Source organism: Nelusetta ayraudi, unplaced genomic scaffold, assembly GCF_046127955.1.
Source record: "Nelusetta ayraudi isolate G7.1 ecotype Tasmania unplaced genomic scaffold, CSIRO-AGI_Nayr_v1 ptg000127l, whole genome shotgun sequence".
NCBI lineage: Eukaryota > Metazoa > Chordata > Actinopteri > Tetraodontiformes > Monacanthidae > Nelusetta > Nelusetta ayraudi.
Window position 1 is genome coordinate 1,889,047 of NW_027466177.1, and position 20,519 is coordinate 1,909,565.

The following is a 20,519-nucleotide window of genomic DNA, read 5'->3' on the forward strand; positions in this document are numbered from 1 at the left end:
TTTGTTCCCAAACTCCTCTCTCCTCTGATTTCCTTTCCCCTTTATCCTCTCCTATCACTGCCAAGCGTGTCTAGTTCATTTATTTTCTGGACAACGTCTGAGGGACCTCTGCCTTTTTTCTTTCTTTTTTTTTTTAAAATACCCTTCTTTGCTTTAAGCCACTAGATCAGTGATTCCCATCAGGGCCACTTGTACCACACTTGCTGAATACTTCAGCAGTTGTCGCTGGGTTGAGACTGCTGGCCAGCTCCAACACATTAAAAGAATGGTGGTGGTGGTGGTGGGGAATTAAATAGAAAACAACGCATCATTATGTTAATAAAAACGAATCCAGCGAGGATTACAAGGTTGCTGTGACGTTCATCCCAATTCATTTGTTTTCATGTTTTCAATACCCAGGAAGCTATGAACCGGCTCTTGTAATACGCAACAGCAACTGGCGGTTTTTGAAAACAAGCAAGCACATAACTTGAGTGCCAGATGCGAATTATATTCACTTTCCAACTACTTTGTGACATGCAGCAACACATGTCGTCGATTCTCATCAACTCTCCGTCTCTTGCACAAACAATGAAATCCCTCGGTTAATAAATATGAATGGATTAGTCCAGTGGTTCTCAAACTTTCTCTCTCACGCCCCACCTTGAAGGAAGAAAATTTTTGCCCCCCCATTCTCCCGTCCCCCACAAATTTGGGGCCAGAACCCCCTAATTTGAAGTGGCTGTGTCTTGAGGTATCCAGATGAACCTGCAAGTGGTCCCATGTCTCTAGGACAAAGTTGACTTTTGACCCCATAGACTTGCATGGCATTAGGGTTAGGGCCTAACCCTAACTGTTGGAATTAGGGTTAGGGTTTTGGGGTTCCTCATCGCTAGAAGCCCCAAATTTGACGTGGCTGTGTCTTGAGGGATCCCGATGAACCTGCAAGCGGCCCCATGTCTCTAGGACAACGTTGACTTTTGACCCCATAGACTTGCATGGCATTAGTCTGAATTTCTTTGTAAGACAGGCTAAACTGCAGTGAGGGACAATGATTCCATCAATTAATCTATCAGTTGCAATTCAATTGGTGATAATGGGATTTGTGATAACTAATTGACTTTACTTACTGTATTCTAGATGGGACAATTTATTGGTAGATGGTAAAATGCGCTTTAAATTCATGTCAGATGGATAAATGGTAAGAATAATGAATTCAGAACCAGCACCAGAGTTAGCAGGCAACCAACAACTACACGAGCAGCACATTCTCACCTCCAGGTACACGACCCACGGCATGACCAGCGATGCCACCAGCAGGTCGGCCACAGCCAGGCTGACCACCAGGTAGTTGGTGGTGGTCTGCAGGGAGCGCTCCCTCAGCACGGCCAGGCACACCAGCACGTTGCCAAAGACGATGGCCAGGATGAGGAGCGAGTAGAGCATGGCGTAGTAGTTCCTCTCATCCCCTTGGGGCGCCAGCGAGCTCTCGTTGCCCTCGCCCCATGCGACGCTGTCCGAGTCGTTCCAGAGCTGCTCTGCACTGCTAAACATCGCCATGGAGGTGTCCCGGTGGCATGGGAGAGGAGATGTTTGGCAGACCTAGAAAATGGAAGAAGACGATATGTTGTGCAGGCGAAAGGCCATTCGGAGAAAAGAAATTGGCACACAGATGCGAAGTAATGCACATACTGAAGCACTCCGGCGCCAACATCATAAACATCATAAGGACTCGATAGACTTGATGCGCTTAACAGCAGAGTTCATCGATTAATACTCCTTTAAGGTCTCAGCTACACATCTAAGCTCTCAGGAAGTGAGACAAATTCAAAGAGAAACGATGCAGCAGCAGGGAAGATCAAGCTGACGAGTGGATGCACACCAGGGAGGAGCAATAAGTCAGTGCTGCCACCGAAGGGGGCGTGCTTGGCTCTCGTCCCAAACTCCCCCAGCACCATCCACCCTGCTTCTTATTTATCCCCAATCCTCTATTTGTAGCTCGAAACCTGCACCGCGCTGGTGTTAGCCTGTTCAAATGAGATGCTAAAATCAACTGCTACATTATAGTCACGTTCCCCCCCCCCCCCCCCCCCCCTGATGGCAAATGGACAAGCGACACTCTGAGGAACCTGACCATTTTTAGATCTGGCTTGCAACCAGGAGACTCTTAGAGATGTCTCCGCTCTGTTGTAACTCTCAGTTTTCATTGTGCCTCCAGTATCAAGACGGTCTGCAGGAGAAACAGTAGAAGCGCACGAAACCGAGGGAAAGGCAGGTGCATCACCTTGAAGCATCCTAATAGAAGGGCAACGGCAGGTTGATCATAAATAAGATCTGACAGGTCATGGCAAAATGGCCATATACACATAAAATACGCTGTTGAAGTTGGAATAGCCTTTGTTGGCCGGTCTTTCAGCTCCAAACAAATGTTATGAATTAATTAATTTCACCTGGGTCATCATCATTGCACCTACTCACGCATTTAAACGGGCACAAACAGAGGACAGGTGTCACACAATTGAACGCAACAGACGCAATTACTGTCACTCTTTGGGCAAACGTGTATGACCTGAGGGCAATCGTTCTGTGATGGAGCGAATGGTTTATGCTTCCAAGCGCTGTTTGAACCCAACAACACGCACACACCTCTATAGGTGGACTTTTCCCCCACCAGCTAGCGTGTTAAAACCTTTGTCGACAATGGCGGGTATTAGCAAAGTTATTATTTAAAAAAAACAAAAGTGTCACTCATAGCTGCCAGACAATCCTATTTGACAGAAGTTCACTGTATTCATTTAAAGGCGGCAATATGCGAACATTATCATCAGTCTCTTAATAGTCAGCTACCCGGAAAACTGCAGTCAAATGTGCTCCACTGACAGAGAAAAACAGGCCAAAATGTCAGTTTCCCGAACCGTCACGGTCAGTACACAACACGCAATTAAAGGAACTGAGGAAGGGAAAGCAGCAGACTGGCACCAACACAACGGCGGGTGGAGCCTCCCTTTTCTTTTCTTTTCTTTTCTTTTCTTTCGTTTTTTTTCTTTTTGGACAAGTTGACAGAGTGACATACCTGTGACGGGTTTCCACAGACCGAGTAAATCAGATGCCATCGAGGAAGAGCAACGTCCGCGCACAGTGGAAAGTTATCCTGTCGGCGCGCGCGGCGCGGGTGCGCCGGGAGAGCGGGAAGCGCGCGGTGAAGCCATGGTCGGCGCGCAGGCAAACGTGAGTGTGCGTGGGGGGGCTGTGGGGAGCTTTTCGTTACTGCTCTCTCTCTCGCGCGCGCGCGGTACCAAATAGCACGTGTACAGTGTGCGCACTAATTGCGTGACACGTTGGCGCGCGACGGACGTCAGGTGTCTCAATTTTGCGCACAGCGACGCTGACGGAAATAACGGTGAGAAGGAAAGACGAGGATCCTAGCGCATCCTAGCCCTCACTTTGGGATGAAACAACATTTCTACATACTTCCAACCCCTCCATATCGGCTCTCTCCATCTAAATAGCCTCCCCCCCCTACCCCCTCCCAGCGTGACCCTGAACCTGTCTGGGTCGTGCCTTGCTGGAAGTGACATTCGCATAAAAATAGCCCACGTTGAGCTCATGAAATAAGGCTAGCACCTACGGAGCGTGAATTGGGTCAGTCTGGGCCCATGCAGGAGGAGAAATGTAAAAGCATGTTCTCGATTGAATACCTATGTATATTTCACTGCTTCGGAAACATATAACTACAGAAAAAAAAGCCGAGTTCATACTCCTAATTGTTATGTTGATTTACACCTGGGTTGAAATAATCACTTTGAGAAGAAGAGTGCTTTCACTGAAGTCACATTTCACTAGAGTCTATTCTCATTACAATAAAGTGAAACCGGGAACAAATCCAATATGTGGCTATGTTTATATGCCTCACGTGTATATGGTTGGAGATATTATTTAATCCAGGAGTCAAAGGATCGTCACAATCAGATCCCCCCCCGCCCCCCAAACACACACACACACGCACACATTATTGCTGTACATGTTAGCCTCATATCACAAAGCCTCCCATTAAGTGCATCGTTTAAAATGCAGTGAGCAGCAGTAGGATGTGTAGGGTGTAAACCATATAAGCTGACAGTTCATTTTTCTACCTCCAAAATGAAGTCATTTTGTGTCTTAACTAATGCACATCCGTCCAAATGTCCTTGAAGCTCATTGAAAATTGTACTCATCCGTCCTCATCGTGGAAGCACGCTGGTAAATATCTCCTGTGGGGAACAGGACTGACGAAACTCCCAGTACAGACTGGTTTCAATCCATACATCCAAGGTCCCATGTTGTAGTCATTCACACCTTTTTCATCCCACACTCCAGTGGCACAGCTTTGCACAATTAATCATCCACATACCTCTCATGAGCCCTTTTCAAATTTGTCTTTAGTCTTCTGTTTGCATCTCCTAAAAACACACAGTTTCAAACTGATGCTTCGTTGAACCTTCCACACATTTTGGAAGAAAGCTGCTCAGAGGTGTACAACCACTTAATTTGGGCTGGAGTGGTATTGCTGAGGTTTCTGTTCCCTTTGTGACATAATAGGGGGATGATTTGCAGAATAGCTTGTTTTAAAAAAAAGTGGAGCACGCTAATGACGGAAACGGTGGACTTTATCTTGTTTCTTGGGAGTTCACTGACAGACTAGAGAAACAGATTTGGCAGAGAACACTCAATTTTTATTTTAGTAATATGGAGCAGTTGGAAAACACCGGTGGGGACCATCCAGAATTTTAAATAGGGAATCATTGCTGCAACCCCCCTCCCCCCACTCCCCCGCTGCTTTGTTTTCACACACACACACACACACACACACACACACACACACACATACACACACACACACACACACACACACACACACACACACACACACACATCTCTTCTTCTGTTCATGTAAATAGTGCTGATAAGAGGAGAAAAGGTGGAACGGGTGAAATGGGATCCACTTTCCCTCAGAATGAGGAACGCATGGACCTTGTGCAGATCAAGATCTTGACAAATGATCTTAGAGCAGATCTATACCTGCCTGGAACGTTCCTGATGAAGGTCAGCCTTCAGAGAGCACTACTCCAGTTATGTTTTTATACAGTGGTTCAGGAAAATCGAGACAACCATTCCATCGTTGACCCTATGCTGCCATCTATTGGTGAAAATGTGAGACTTTTTTCTGTTTTTGTTACGCAAACACAAACTATGAAATGTCCAGTGTTTGATATTTGGCTAGATTTGTGTTTTTCTTATTGCAAAAGCTTAATATACAGTCCATTTATATATTAATAAAAGTGTATTGCAGTGAAATTTAAATCCAAAAGTGGTTTTCTACCCTTTCTACCCGGTTCTTGTATATACAAAAGAATATACAAAGATGGTAAGATAATGGACATTTCTTAGTTGCAAACATTTAGAAAAAGTGCCTCAAGCAAGTGTAAAATTTGAATAAACTTTAATCGGCTTCAGAACTTTGACATTAATCAGTTTGTTTTAAATTAAGTTACAGAAATGGCGCTCAGCATATGGGGAACAACATCATTGGATCAAAAAACTAAAAGTTGTAACAGCCGTTGTTATTGACCTGGCAAAGGTATCACTGAGCTATTTGTGTCCTTTGTGACATCACAAAGAGCTGATGTCCAGTCCTGCTTGCTTTGATGCTTGCCTTCTGTAAAGTGAAGCTAGCTAATAGAGTATAGGAGGAATTTTACACATTTTACATTCACATTTCTGGGGATCATGAAAAGATTGGAGTGGAATCAGTAACAGAATCAGTAACATTGTGAAATATCATAACTGTGCATGACATGAAGTTGTAACAGAATGTTCACTTAACTAATGTCATTTGCTGTTTTCACTGAGAAACTCTGAATTAGCTGAATCACAACAACACTCAGGATGCCTTGTGCAAAAGCCAGCTTGGACTCATTTTCCCTCAAGCTCAGCCCACTCACTGTAACCTCCTTTATAGTGTCTGGCCCTGGAAAGAGGAAAGATACAGACAGGCACTTAATATTTTATTTTTTTGTTAATGTTTGATTTTCTACTAATAGGTCATCTAGTGTTTGTCTACTCCAAGCAGCATCCAGTAAGGACACTGTGCTCAAGCCACAGTAACAGGACGGACTAATAATTATATACTTAAATTCCAACATGAAAATGAGTTTTGCGTATTGATCTTTTGATGCATTGCTGTGTATATTGCATTTTATCTTTGTCCGCATTATTGTATGTTAGTAGATAGAGGGCCACTTTACTTTGAATTACTTTTATTATCCTTTCTTCAGACAATAACTCTCATCTCTCTTTACAAGACAGGCTAATCATTGACCAATCCTTCATTGTTCATTGTTAATTAGGCACGAGCACACAGGGTTATATTGTTTTACCTGCAAAATCCAAGCCGATAAGCAATGGAGAGTGCCGTGGAACTCCTGTTGCCACTTCGGCAGTAAAACACTATGTTATCATCACGCTTCCCAGGAAAGGTGACGTTAAACTCCTGCTGAAACTGGTGCGAGGGCAGTTTCAGCCTCTCCTCCAGAGTGCCCACTGATGAAGAAATATGCAAACTAAAAAAGCAGATGTGCAATGAAAAGCTATAAAAGAATTCTATTTAGTCAGAGAGAAGTTTTGGAGTAATAATAACAATGTGACTGTAAAATATTTTTTAAAAGGACCAAACAACAAATAAAAAAATGCAGGTACACTTCAAATACAAGTTGGTTAAAATATACACTTTGTAAAAATCCAGAGTGAACGTAATCACTTACATGGAATGTTGACAGCATCTGCGATACGTCCAGCCTGGAACTCATCAGGGTTTCTCACATCGAAAAGCTGAATGTCATGATTGGACAACATGGTCTTCAGCTGCTGGTAGGTCACCACTGATGCTGGGGTGGAAAAATGCCATGATAAATAACTAAATGCATTCCCATTAACCAGATTCATCCCATCTTCGAACTTACTCACTCACCGTCCATAGATTTAGTAGCAGCCAGTGTAATTTCGATATGTATCGAGCTGCACAGTGCTGCTAATCAGTGGTGTCGTGCAAGGAATACACGGATATAAGGAGTATACCAACTTATTTATAAGGCAGCAGTGAATATACCCACTTCTCAATGTTTGTTTCAAAATGGCATGAAAGAGTATAGCCTCTTCTCAAGGGACCACAACACCACTGCTGCTAACGGTGGGATGATAAACTAGAGCTTTCTGTGTGACAAACTATTGTCTGACATTTGAAACGAAATCGCTGGGGTCAACCTGTTTGTCTGTTTTGTCACATCAAGCTGAACACGCTTGTCACTCTCTTCACACGTCACTGGTAGAAGTGTGACAGTCGGTTGCTTTAATACACACATTGTTCTGAAGTGTGGTTTTGTGATTATTGTGATTGTGATTATTCTTGATTTAATCGTTTTCATTATGAGGACCCCTACAAGACCAAAGACAGGTCAAATCTGCACAAGCAACACATTATTTTATAGTGGACACCAGAAAGAGGTATAAGTTTGAAATTTTGGCAAAAACAAGAAAAAAAGAAAGACTTTAGTTACGTAACACATCGGCTTTCAGGTACCTTCCCCCACGAATTTACTAGCTACAGTTATCACCACGAATGAGTTTGAAATGAGTGTGAAATTGGAATTACCATAATCCTACAATAAAAATATATGATTGTAACAAATATAAACTAAAATAAACGAATAAATCCAGATAAAATTACTTTTTTTTTTTTTTTTTTTTTTTTTAAATGAATCGTGATTGCGCAACATACGACGCAACGCCAGCGACTAGTAACTGTTTCAACTGATACAGGAACTCTTTATTTCAATAACTTGTGGTAAAGAGAGCAATGTAACAGTATAATGTTGGTAGTAACAAGATTATGCTATTCAGTAACGGTAATGGTACCGGTAACAACTTGTTACTACCGTTGCCGGAGTCTTCTCCGGAGAAAGCGCGTAACGCTGAGCCCAGCGTGGTGCTCAACTTTCCTCCCGCAACCACCTGACACAAACTCCTCGACAGCACAATAGACAGCATCGTGAGGAGAAGCGCAGCCTGCAGCCCACTGGGAAGAAGTGACATCGTGCTTCAAGGCCCGGACAACGTCATCAACAGGCTCTTCTTCTTCTTCTTCCAATTTTTGTTATCGAGCGCTCTCTAAAGCTTGACCGACGTCACTGCCATCACTTGGATGGAACGGGTAAAAGCCTCAAAATCTCTCTCTCTCTCTCTCTCTCTCTCTCTCTCTCTCTCTCTCTCTCTCTCTCTCTCTCTCTCTCTCTCTCTCTCTCTCTCTCTCTCTCTCTCTCTCTCTCTCTCTCACACACACACACACACACACACACACACACACACACACACAAAACATGAAAAACCTCACGGTCGTATTAATTGACGGAATATTATCTGGTGCACAAGGAGAAATTTGACAGGACTTTAAAGAAATATAACAGAAAGCTAACCATAAAGAATATGTGAGCATAAGAATAAACCTCAAAAACACTCATAATTTTTTCGAGGAGTCGCATGACTGCTGCACCTCCTCAAAGCCTGAGGCTACATTGTGGCTTTGACTGATTTTCTTTTGTTTGTTTGTTTGTTTTTTATCATACAGCTGTCATGGTCACCAATCCTGTGGAAATAACTCTGAATTTCCAGGCTTTCAGTGAACAAACTAAGAATGAGTACTTCCTACCCTTTGCTTTATTTGACTGATCATCCACATGTGCTAAAAACAACAACAAAAACAAACATTTTGTACTCAATTCTGTGAGTGGGAATGAAAACATAAAACCCTTTTAACGAGTGACACAAGAAGCAGAAGGGTTTATGGAAGTCTTTTATGGTAAATAAAACATTTTTTCAAGTCAATCTTGGGCATCATTACGATCAAGACCTTGCCCTGCCCAGCCCTTATTATCTACAATACAACATTTGGCCCAAGTTCAGTTGAGCCAAATGAAATGCTGAGTCATACAATATCTCAAAGGAAAACGTATAAAAGCTCATGGTTTGCATGAACAAACTCATTCCAACTTGATCATCTTGTGCAGCTACTGAACAGAACAAGGCATCACAATGTCAAACACAATGCTTGGAGGACTTACAGAGACTAGAAAGGCTGACCCCGATATTCAGAGAATTTGTGATGAGGTAAGACAAAACATTTACACTGATTACTGATTTTTCCTTTTTCTTTTTTTAACTTTTACTTTCTAATTTTTTGGTTATTTTTGGGTTTATGGAAGTCTTTTATGGTAAATAAAACATTTTTTCAAGTCAATCTTGGGCATCATTACGATCAAGACCTTGCCCTGCCCAGCCCTTATTATCTACAATACAACATTTGGCCCAAGTTCAGTTGAGCCAAATGAAATGCTGAGTCATACAATATCTCAAAGGAAAACGTATAAAAGCTCATGGTTTGCATGAACAAACTCATTCCAACTTGATCATCTTGTGCAGCTACTGAACAGAACAAGGCATCACAATGTCAAACACAATGCTTGGAGGACTTACAGAGACTAGAAAGGCTGACCCCGATATTCAGAGAATTTGTGATGAGGTAAGACAAAACATTTACACTGATTACTGATTTTTCCTTTTTCTTTTTTTAACTTTTACTTTCTAATTTTTTGGTTATTTGTGCCTGTGTTTGAATTGCAGATAAAACCTGAAGTCGAGAAAAACCTTGGGAAGAACTTTGACGAGTTCACCGCCATAAGCTACAGGTCCCAGGTTGTGGCTGGGATGAACTACTTCATCAAGGTGATTTAACTTGTTTCTGGATCTCATATGTACGTGTATGTGTGTCTGTGTGGTTAATGATGGTTGATTTGTGGCTAATTGATGATATGTAACCAGATTTAAACTTTCCTTTAGGTCAATGTGGGAAACAACACATGTGCTCACATCCGAGTTTATGAGAAGCTCCAGTGTCATGGTGGAGGTCATGAACTGCATGGTGCACAGCATCCCAAGACCCATGATGACCCCATTGAGTACATTTAACCCAGGCATTTCACAGCTCCTGAAAGACATTTAACACACTTTCCAATGTGTCACTTCCGATTTTAAGTAGCAAAGCGTCGGTACATCGTCTGTACATCACATCATAAACAAATAAAAGAATCTGAGACTGCAAATGTTGCATATACTTCTGTTCAAACTTAATATAAAGGTGTTTTTTGGCCTTTAGGAATTGTTGTCATGTGTACTCACATAATAGCTCCCTGCACAGTTATCGCTACAGTATGTATGGCCTTTAAGTTTACATTTAAATGAGTTTACTGAAATTCTACAAGCCATAAATTATATCCTGTCACCCATGCTCACTTACCCCTCCTACACACACACACACACACACACACACACACACACACACACACACGCACACGCACGCACGCACGCGCACACACAAAATGTGTCCAGTTCTTGTCCACAAAGGAGGTGTGGCATTGCAGAGCTGGAGAGAGGCCAGTGGTGAGACTGGAGGGTGATGAGGTCTTGTTGACAACACCAAGTATGATCACATTGCCAATAAGTTTTCCAAATGTGTGACATGGCCACTCTCTTTAGGGGGAGCCACCCCTGCAACTAAACTCCCCACACTAGTTTGCTAATGAAGCAAGGAAGGGCGTTGGTTTTTTTAGCGCAAGTACAAAAATCACCATTTCATTCAACACTTTTTCAACAACAGGAAAATGGTGTCTGCAGTTGGCAAACAACACAATTCCCAGGCAGTCCAGAGAAGCGCTGTCACGCAATCCCTCCCACCTGTCGATTCCTAAGAAACTCACAGTTTTTTCTAAAGAAATTGTTTTCAAATGTGAAAACAAACGACACACCTCTTCCAGAGAAGTGTGATGTCGCAATCTTCTACCTGAAGACAGGTGTGGCAGGTTGGGTTTTGCAACAAATGTCCCCTCCCTGTAAGGTCGCAGGTTCATGAGGAGTTCCGGATTTATCCTAATGATCTTCATTCAGTTAATGTGAAGTTTCCTGAGAACAACAAGTTTTTTTGCACTTCTAAGCCAAGCAATGTGCAGATCCCTTAAGACAGTTGCCACACTTGTGTCACATCTGATATTTGGTAACATGTGTAAAGTGTCTGTGCATGACACCATGAACAAATAAAAGAATCTGAGTCTGCAAGTGTTGCATGTACTTCTGTTCAATCTTAACTTAAAGGTGTAAGACAAAGTCTTTGTCAGCTCAATGATTTATATATACACACACATTGGTGGTTGGGTGTCACTCTGGTCTGCATTCAAAACTTGAGAGCCCTGATTAACATATGAAACAAGGCTAAGCACTTTCTACAATTTGAACTAAATACAGATCATAGTGATGTGTATGTATCAAGTGGATAATGCAACCTTTCATATATTTTCAATGATGTCTAATTTTGTTATTTTTCTGTATTTTGTTCAGTGGTAAATATTTCAAACATTATTAGGAAGGTGTAGCTCTAGTTACAGGACCTAAAGAAAAAGGAAATTAAGACGTCTAATAATATTTACTTTAAAATACTTATGTATACTATGTGCCCTCAAAGTCACCATATCTACCATTTTGGTCAGAACGTGAAAAGGGGTAACGATAGTGATCTTTTGGCACACTGGTGTGTATGCTCCTGCACGGTGTTTGTCTCCCTCGTGTGGCCAGGTTTTGAATAGCATTTCTATTGTTGTTAAAAGGTTTACAAATAGAAACTGTTGTTTGAATTTAAAATATGATTGAGTTACTTAGTGGCTAAAAATAAATAAATAATAATTTTAATAAGTAGATTATTTCTCTATAGGCACTGGGGCGGCGAATGAAGGTCTGGTAATGTAGTTTAGCTCCTGTAATGTCTTCCTTTCTCTGACTTTAGAACTTGTCTCTGTCTGCTAGCATTAAAATAAACGTTGTGAGTAAAACAGGTAATTACCCAAGTTTAAAACTTTAGAACTATTGCCATTCAATGAGAGATAGGTGGCTTAGATTTGCTGACCTTTTTCTGTTTGTTTGTTTGCTGTTTGTTTATTTTTAACCTGGTAAATTTTAAGAAAAGCCGCGGAAGACGAATGAGATAAAAACAAACACGCTTTGCGCGCAGTTTTGCAGCATGAGTCATGTGTGAAGATGGATTTTCACTCCCGATAATTTGCAGTAGTTGGTCAGCTGACGCTGACAGAGCGGATCTCCAAGCTCCACCTTCGGAATGATCCACCACGACTATAAACAGGTGAACAAAAATGGTGTCAAGATGAAACCAACGCGCTTTTGGTACTTCTGCAAGTTACGTCTGGGGTGTTGTGAATTATTTTCTTGTCCTTAAAACGGCATTGGTTCCTTAAGGTGGCACAAAGTATAACTTAGCGGAAAATGCAACCCCGCGAACACACAAACACGCTGATGGTACTGTCCAAAACAAAACGTCGTCAAAACGTGACGCATCGAGTCAAATACGGAACAAAACGTCTCTCTTAACCCGTTTGTCAGATTTCTCCTGCTTTAGATCATTTCTAACCGCCATAATGCCGATGATGTGCGGAGGAACCTGCGAGGTTAAGGAAGCTGACGAAAAAATTCAGAAAATATGCGACGAAGTAAGTACAAAACACTGGTCGACTCTCGCGGTTCTATCTGCCCAGTTGCATTCATTTGCTGTACAAGTGCACTGTGTTAGCGTCGTTCTTTTTTTCTTTCTTTCTTTTTTTTTTTTAACTACACAGGTAAAGGGCAAAGCAGAGGCAACAAGTGGGAGGAACTTCAGTAGTTTCACAGCCAAGAGCTACACGACACAATGTGTTGCTGGGACCAACTACTTCATCAAGGTAATATGAGTTCAACTTTGACGTACCAGTTTCAGCGTTGATTGCGCTGTGAATTCCTCGACTAGACGCTCCCAATCTGCCCGTGTCGCTTCACAGCTGCTGGGTTTGGAGCAACACAACTATCTGTTCGCTTGCCTTGTTCGCGTGATGGAAACAGAACGTTACACGACCGTCTTTTGTGAACTTCTCTTGCCGTGCAGGTCCATGTTGGAGAAGAGGAGTATGTCCATCTCCGCGTTTTTGAGCCGCTCCCCTGCCACAACCAACCACTCGAGCTAAGCGACATGCAGCATCCAAAGACCCATTCGGATGCAGTCGGATACTTCTAAAGTGTGACTCTGTAAAACATCAGTACCGTCCGGTTTTGTTGCCAAAATGAATAAATGGGTTTGAGTCTTTTTTTTTTTAATTGTCGCTCCTTCTTGACAAGAACATATAGAACAAAAGTTTGGACACACCTGCTTCGTCTTTATCTTTACTACTTTCAACACTGTACATACACACTGAAGACCTCATATGACCAAGATATGTGAATTCATGTGGCAAAAGAAAAAATGTTAAATACCTAAATGCTATGTGACATAACTTTAATACAAAGGGTGGCTATTCTAGATCATGTAAAATATAAAAGTTGTTTGATTTATGTCACACCTTTTTGTAATACATATTCCATATGACCATTCATAGTTTTCACTGTAGACGTTACATTTTGAAGGTCTGGATGGTTTATGGATGAGGCCCAGATGCCTTCTTCCAGTTAAATTGCCACGTTTGTTGCTAACAAACAAACGAAAAATCCTTAAATGATATAATCAAAATCTATTCAGCATAAGACAATTGTCTAATTTTATTGCACAGACCCTCAACGTAACAAAATTTAAATTGGTTTGTGACCATTTTAACTTGCACACTATTAAAAAAACAACAAAAAAACAGCACCTGCAATCTTTGCATACCTCCAGTGGATTGGTTTCCTGTTGGGCATGGAAGTTGCTCACACCTGTTACACAGTACTCTTTTGTTGAAAGACAGGGAAGCATTGTGTACTGTGAGACTATTGTTGAGGTGGCCACATTAACCTGTAACTGTAAGGTGTCAACTGTGAGGTTATAAGAAACGCTTAATAGGTGGTGGAGGAGGGACGGGGCAACAATATTTATATAATTTCAGAAATAATTTGTTAAAGAAATAAATGATCTAAGTGCTCAGTGAAAATCTTAGCTGAGACAAAGTTATTATGAAACAGAGATGGTTGACCACAAACCACATGACAACATCACATTAAGGAACAAACTCACGTTGTCCATAGCTGAGTCACTTTGAACATGTGATGTCCAGTGGGATTTCGCTGGACACGTTGTCCCAAGCTCTACCTTATAAAGCAATTGCTGCAAAATTTCTTCCACAGGCGATAGTCCTTTTTCTTTCTCAAGCCTTGGTTTGACAAAGCGCTTTAATGAATTTTGAGGTACTGTAAAATGACTCACAAAATGAGTTGGTTATGATTACACTGTAGTCTAAACCATAGTAGTGCAACAACTTATTATCATCATTATATATTAGAAATATGTAGTTTATCAAGATCTGTGATCAGACATTGCATAGTTGAATCATTTTGCATTATTGCAAGTGGAGATTGTTTTTCCCCATAGGCACAAAACTTCTAGACAGCAACAAGTCTTTTGAAAACATTTTTTTGCCTTACAAAAAAAAAAAACTCTTTTTGTACAAGGCTGCTCACAAAATAAGCACACCCAACACTGTTTTACAGCTGTGACGATGACATATGAGAATCACAATGGAATACAAGTTTGTGAGACAAAGAGGTCACAGTGGTCTGTACGGTGGACAGCCTGCCATCAGGACACAGCTACAGGTCACAGTTTTTCGTTTAAGTCTGGGATGGGGCCCCTCCTCATCAGGTACGGCTTCATTTACCCTTTGGTGGCGTGTAGTGGATTCGGCATCTCTCAGTGAAAATCTAAAAAAAAACAAAAAAAACAGGGAATGTGTCAGACAATATTTCCAATATTTGGAAATCATGATAGTATGTGCTAATAGATGATGTAATTAAACGCACCTTTAGACTTCTGTCATTTACAACTTCTTCAACATTCAATTCTGATTGCATCAGCTTTAGCTAGAGATGTGGGGAAAATAAAAATGATTAAACTTATTCAATGTGAAAATAAACTCACGAGAATAAGTACAGAAATTGTAGTAGAAAATGTTCTGCTTGAGTGGCTTGCTCGAACAAAAGTTCTCTGGTGCCATCCAGTGTTGAAGTACAAAACAACCGGTAACTTACTTTGGTCTGCTCCTTCCTGAGCTCCTTAAGGAGAGTCAGATTTTCATTGTCTTTTCCTCTTGCCTCACGCAAGTGTCCCACTACCTCTGATGTCTGGGCTATGCAAGACTTGATGGCTTTGTCCCTGCTCTGATGGGCCTCAATCAACTGTTAAAAATAATGGAATACATATATACAGATACAGATACACAGAATACAGGCTCAGGTAATAATGCACATTATTGTTAGTCATGACTGTGACTCACAGATTCATAAAGTTGCTTGCATGTTTGTGTGGCATCGACTTTGCCTGAGAAGGAGACAGTGGGCACAGTGGTGTTCAGGGCATGGACGATGCGGTCATCTATTGTGCGCATTGCTTTCAACACCTCCTAATAAAAATGAATGAATGAATGAGAAAGACAGCAACTTCTGTTCAGCAATGAAATTTAAAAAAATATATTTTACAGTCAAACATACAGGCTGACCTATGAACAACTCCTGCACTACTACGAGTTGAGTTGATCAATTTTTAAAATGAATATTGCAACGTTTAAACCACTTATCATATCCACTCCCAACTGGCTCACCAATACTTCCTCCTAAGCTGGTCGCAAGGCGAAATGTAGTGTTTTCTGATGGGACTATTGAGTCTGCAAGGTGTTTGCAGTGGGTTTAAGTGGGATCTTTAATTCCCTGGTGCAAATGGGAAAGGGGGGGTTCAAAGAAAGTAAAAGTCATTGTAAAAGAGACTAGAAATCATCAGAATAAAACCCATACATTCTGTATAGGAACCTGGAGCTGCCGTAACACACGTTTAATTTCTGCACCTCAGACACATCCATAGTTTTTCGAGGAGTCCCATGAATGCTGCACCTCCTCAAAGCCTGGGGCTCCATTGGGGCTTTGATTGGCACTAGATTGGCACAATCGATCATGGGCAAGCAACATTTTCTTAAATTCATGCAATGTCAATCTTTATCAACATTCCCATCACCACCCTTCCCGGCTGGCACAACTTTAATTGGACCAAATAAGATCTGAGTCATACAATACCTCTGAGGCATCACAATGGCAAAAGGCCTATGAACAACTCCTGCACTACTACTAGTTGAGATGATCATTTTTTTGAAATGAATATTGCAACGTTTAAACCACTTTAAATATCCACTTTTGAAAGGATAAACTATTTAGGTTTAGAATCTGGTCAAGTTCAAGGCAGCTACAATGACGTTTGACAGTTGTCGTCGCCAAGTTGACCAAGTTCTATCATTTCGGTAGCGACCATGCACAATGCTACTGATTTGACAACCCTGCTGATCTCGTCTGGCATCTTGAACCCTGGCACAGTACCGAGCGAGGGAACTAGTGGTCGAGAGGGTCATTCATTTACTGGCAAATGCGAAGAAAACGAAATGAGTTTCCATTATCACGTGCATGCCCTGAAACAGTCGGATTATTGCGGTAGAGTTAAATGTTTGCTGCAGATTACCTGGAACATAGCAAAGTCCTCACAATTTAAAGTTTCTCCGGGCGCCGCCATACTGGACTGTTGGGACCTTGCAGACGCAACAGGACGTGGCAGCTTAACACAGTGCCTGTGTAAAACTCACCTCCAGCAGCCTTATAACAGGAAAAAAAAAAAAAAAAGGTTTATGTCCTAAATTGACTCGCCTTAAAATATATTTTACCGGGACCTTAAAAGTCGGCGTTTGCTTGTGGTAAAATAAAAAAATATATATATAGATATATGTATAGAAGCTTACATAACATGATAACTTTCCCTGTTATCATTACCGAATAATTTCCCAGTTCTCGTTGTGTTTTAACCATCAATTTAACTTTCCACCGTGATGATTACATATGAAGAAACTGGTTCACTTGTACACAATTGGAAAATGGAAAGCGAAACGTTTGTGTTCCTTTTGGTTAGGCAGTAAATAGCCTGCCCTTATGTGAAAGTGGTCCTCCCGTGTGCCTCGACGGGCTCAGCTACTTGACTTTCAGCATCTGACGACACCGGGTATCGAAAGACCCAAGTGGGATGGTAGACACTGCGCAGACGGACAAGACATATATATTTTTATAACAAAAAAAAACAAAGACGGAACATGAATTTTGTCAGGTCTCGCCTCTCCGTTGCCAACCTCTTAGGTTTGTATCATTAATTTTCTAGAGTAATGTTGTTGGATTCGATTAATAGTGACACCGAAACTATTTGTACTATTACTAAACATTGAGTAATCGTCACAAGAAATTACTCGGGCTAAATATGTGTAAAAAATGTGTACAGATAATGACGTCTCGGAATGACATTTGTGCGCCCTCTTGTTGCGTTGCTTCCTGGATTGTGAAATTTATAACGGGGGTGTAACCGTCACATCATGTTTTAATGTCTTTTAGTGACTTCCTGGATTTCGTCAATACCCAAAGGTGGTTTCTAAGAACATGAATTAATGGGAGATGTCACGATATCTTGACCTCTTCATCATTTTCTGACACACTGTTTATCTACTGATTGAAACGATGATTCTCCTGCATCAAATTCATTTTGTTTTGGTTTGATTGAAATAGGCCAGAGGTCCAAACAAGCCATTCGGTCATGGAACTACAGAGGGATGTGCAACAAACCCCTGGAGACCAAAACAGACCCTCCCCCGCCTACTACTCCAGCACATGGTAGGTTTCGGGGAAAGAAGCACTGTTCTCTCATTATGCCTTTTGTCTGCAGGACAACAATAAGGGTGTCAAACGGCAGTGTCTGCTAATTTGATCTTGTTAGCACTAATTCTGAGGTGACAAGATCAATCCCTGAACCACTGTGGTCTAAACCTCTGACTCAAATTGCATCAATTTGCTGAATTTATTGAACTTTTTCACATTGTTTTGTGCAGAACAAGACAAAGATAGAAACATATTAAAAACAAACAAACAAACAAACGGAAATCTTTCACACGTCATAACAAGCGTGTGAAAGTTTTCATCAGTCCCAAAAGGAAGATATGCAGGAAGTGGGGTCACAATCTGGGGTAACAGCCAGGCCCTGTGAAAGTGATCCTTTCTGTATTAATTGTTTTTGTTGGGTTTTTCTCTGTTTGTTGTTTCATACAGCACCCCGCGCCGGTTTCAAACTCCCTGGCTACAGACCCTCAGAAATGGACAAGAGGTTCCTCTTATGGTCCGGGCGGTTTAAGTCTGCAGACCAGATACCAGAGTTGGTTTCGTAAGTGGACTCATCCTGTTTATACCAGACCTTCCAGCACACTCCCATCTGATTGGCTTATTGCCATAATTAAGCAAGATGCATCACAATAACGTATCTAATTAACTACTGGATGTTTTTCGGTTGTTTTGAGTGCTTGAAGTCCCCAGAAAAAAAAAAAAACAGTTCAAAGGTGGGGTCTGTTTAGGGTCTGACTCAATTAATGCGGCCTTTTCCATCATGTTGGAGATCATATCTGACCTGCTGCTGTTTTATATAAAGGCTAATTGTCACGCAAACACACTGCAGACCTCCCCCATTGTGATGTCAAGGTGGGAGGCCTGTGTGAACAGCTGTGCAAATTTGCAAGGCAACAAACATGCACACAGAGAGCCTCACACTATTGTGTTTTAAATCTGGGCTTACTGATATTTACGTGCACACCTCCCTTCTCTTTTTCTCCGTACAGATTCGAGACGATTGACGCCGCCAGAAACAAAATCAGAGTGAAAGCCTGCTATCTGATGATGGTGGCCACGATCGGGGCCTGTGTGGTAATGGTCATCCTTGGCAAACGGGTGAGTGTGTGCCTTGCTCTAGTCATCATAGCCCTGCTCACATACGCTGTTCTACTCATCATCCAAAAGACCTCTTTAGTTCTAAGAAAAGGAGTCCAATGTATTTTACCACCAGGAGGAAGTCGGAGGTGTGCCTCAAAGATGGTGGTCCCTCCTATTGTCAAAGGTGTTATATGCTAATTGGGGGAAACCCTTGTGGATGGTTACTCTGACGACCCATTGGGGGCGCCTGCCCTGCCATTATGTATACAGTGAGTTGTTGTGTGAAGAATGGTTAAGTCGTCTGGGGAGCGTCCTCACGGCTGTATTGTGAGAGGCCTCAGAGGTGGTGTCAAAGGCCCCCCCCCCCCCCCCTCTCTGTCGTCTCTGTCTGAAATATGCACATATGAGTCCTCAAAGTAGTGTCTTTTCTGCTGCAAATGTGGATGCCTACTGCCCTAAGGTGCTGGACCTTCTGTGTTGGGCCAATGTGTCCGCGGGGTGGTTGTTTAGTCTCACCAATGTAGAGATCAGGCTAATCCTCACTGCATTGGACTGCGTAGACCACGTTGTCCAGTTTGTGCCTTGGTGTTTTTTCTTTCGGGTGCACCAGCTTTTGCCTGAGGGTGTAACCAGGTCTGACATTAACTGGGATGTTGTTTAGAAGAAAAAAAAAAAAGTTTTTTTTTTTTTTTCTGAAAAGCCTTCAACATAGAGATAAGTGTTCTTCCTTTTGCTGTCTGGTGGTATTCGAAATTCTGGTAGAGAATATTGGGAATATACTCGAAACTATGTCATATCATCACGTCAATTGTTTTTATGTCAGTTGTTGTATTATATTGTTGTATTTTTTTAAAAAATCTCAATTGTACATATAAATAAAATACATGTGCAAAAGTACTTTAAAAAAAAATCTAATCTGCTTTGTGTCTTTTTTATGGCAGGCTGTTGGCAGGCACGAGTCCTTGATAGGCCAAAACATGGAGAAGAAAGCTCAGTGGAAGGAAGAACTTATGAAAGAGAAGGAAGCCGCCATCACACTGTCTGAGAAGGCTCAGTAAGGGAACACCACTTGTGTTCATTCAGCCACATTGCTGGCCCTCAACAATGGACCTGTGGTGTCTCACCCTACAGTATACTATATACAAGATAGCTTTTAGGGCTCTCAACATCAGTGAGACTTGAGAGCAAACCCATCAGAGCAGTTCATAATTTAACCATCACATCGAGGAGATTGGCCACGTCATCTTATGTAGGGTTTAATCTTTTAAGTAATTCATCTTATATTGTGTTCTTTTGCACGCTGCACCGACAGTGTTTTGACCGTAGGAAACTGGGGTACGATGCACTGTAACTTTGTACAGTGTTTTGGTTTTAATCTTCTTTTTTTATCATTATTTTTCACATTGATTTATAAAAAGAAAAGAAAAATACTGATATTTCAGGAATTCAGGATTGAAGCTGTTAAACATACAGATGATTATTTTCAATTTGGATTAAATGGGCACTACGTGCACATTATCCTTGAGATGCACCTTTGACAAATACCCCAGTCTTTCCAACATCAATTCCTTTTAAATTTGCCATGGCGCCAAAAATATTTACGTTTGTCCATGTTGCGGAAACCA

At 41.6% G+C, this 20,519-nt stretch overlaps 4 protein-coding genes and 1 long non-coding RNA gene across 10 annotated transcripts in view; 3 read left to right on the forward strand and 2 right to left on the reverse strand.

Moving 5' to 3' along the window:
- drd3 (dopamine receptor D3) overlaps nucleotides 1–3,225 on the reverse strand; it is a 38,843-nt gene extending 35,618 nt beyond the window's left edge. For 5 of the 6 annotated variants that reach the window (XM_076050407.1, XM_076050410.1, XM_076050408.1 and 2 more), the window contains exons 1-2: nucleotides 3,053–3,189; nucleotides 1,255–1,581 (exon numbers count right to left, since the gene is read on the reverse strand). In XM_076050407.1, the coding sequence (XP_075906522.1) occupies nucleotides 1,255–1,539 (285 nt within the window). In that variant the 5' untranslated portion in view covers nucleotides 1,540–1,581; nucleotides 3,053–3,189. Of the gene's footprint in view, nucleotides 1–1,254; nucleotides 1,582–3,052 lie in introns of all 6 variants that reach the window. The other variant, XM_076050411.1, reaches the window with a different exon arrangement.
- Nucleotides 3,226–8,793: 5,568 nt separating this feature from the next.
- Nucleotides 8,794–9,779, forward strand: LOC142904397 (uncharacterized). Its single transcript, XR_012929390.1, has 2 exons — nucleotides 8,794–9,589; nucleotides 9,691–9,779. It is a non-coding gene; the product is annotated as an uncharacterized LOC142904397 (long non-coding RNA).
- Nucleotides 9,780–12,451: 2,672 nt separating this feature from the next.
- cst14a.2 (cystatin 14a, tandem duplicate 2) lies at nucleotides 12,452–13,251 on the forward strand. Its single transcript, XM_076050473.1, has 3 exons — nucleotides 12,452–12,617; nucleotides 12,744–12,845; nucleotides 13,046–13,251. Exons 1-3 carry the CDS (start codon nucleotides 12,546–12,548, stop codon nucleotides 13,172–13,174), a joined length of 303 nt encoding a protein of 100 aa, XP_075906588.1. The 5' UTR covers nucleotides 12,452–12,545; the 3' UTR covers nucleotides 13,175–13,251.
- Nucleotides 13,252–14,523: 1,272 nt separating this feature from the next.
- On the reverse strand, nucleotides 14,524–16,769 carry mix23 (mitochondrial matrix import factor 23). The gene is made up of 5 exons (XM_076050472.1): nucleotides 16,625–16,769; nucleotides 15,399–15,524; nucleotides 15,154–15,300; nucleotides 14,926–14,985; nucleotides 14,524–14,826 (listed from the first exon to the last, which is right to left on the reverse strand). Exons 1-5 carry the CDS (start codon nucleotides 16,673–16,675, stop codon nucleotides 14,776–14,778), a joined length of 435 nt encoding a protein of 144 aa, XP_075906587.1. The 5' UTR covers nucleotides 16,676–16,769; the 3' UTR covers nucleotides 14,524–14,775.
- Nucleotides 16,770–17,121: 352 nt separating this feature from the next.
- Nucleotides 17,122–20,470, forward strand: fam162a (family with sequence similarity 162 member A). The gene is made up of 5 exons (XM_076050471.1): nucleotides 17,122–17,286; nucleotides 17,707–17,811; nucleotides 18,244–18,355; nucleotides 18,804–18,912; nucleotides 19,836–20,470. The coding sequence occupies exons 1-5, from the start codon at nucleotides 17,244–17,246 to the stop codon at nucleotides 19,950–19,952; spliced, it is 486 nt and encodes a 161-aa protein (XP_075906586.1). The 5' UTR covers nucleotides 17,122–17,243; the 3' UTR covers nucleotides 19,953–20,470.
- The last annotated feature ends 49 nt before the right edge of the window (nucleotides 20,471–20,519 follow it).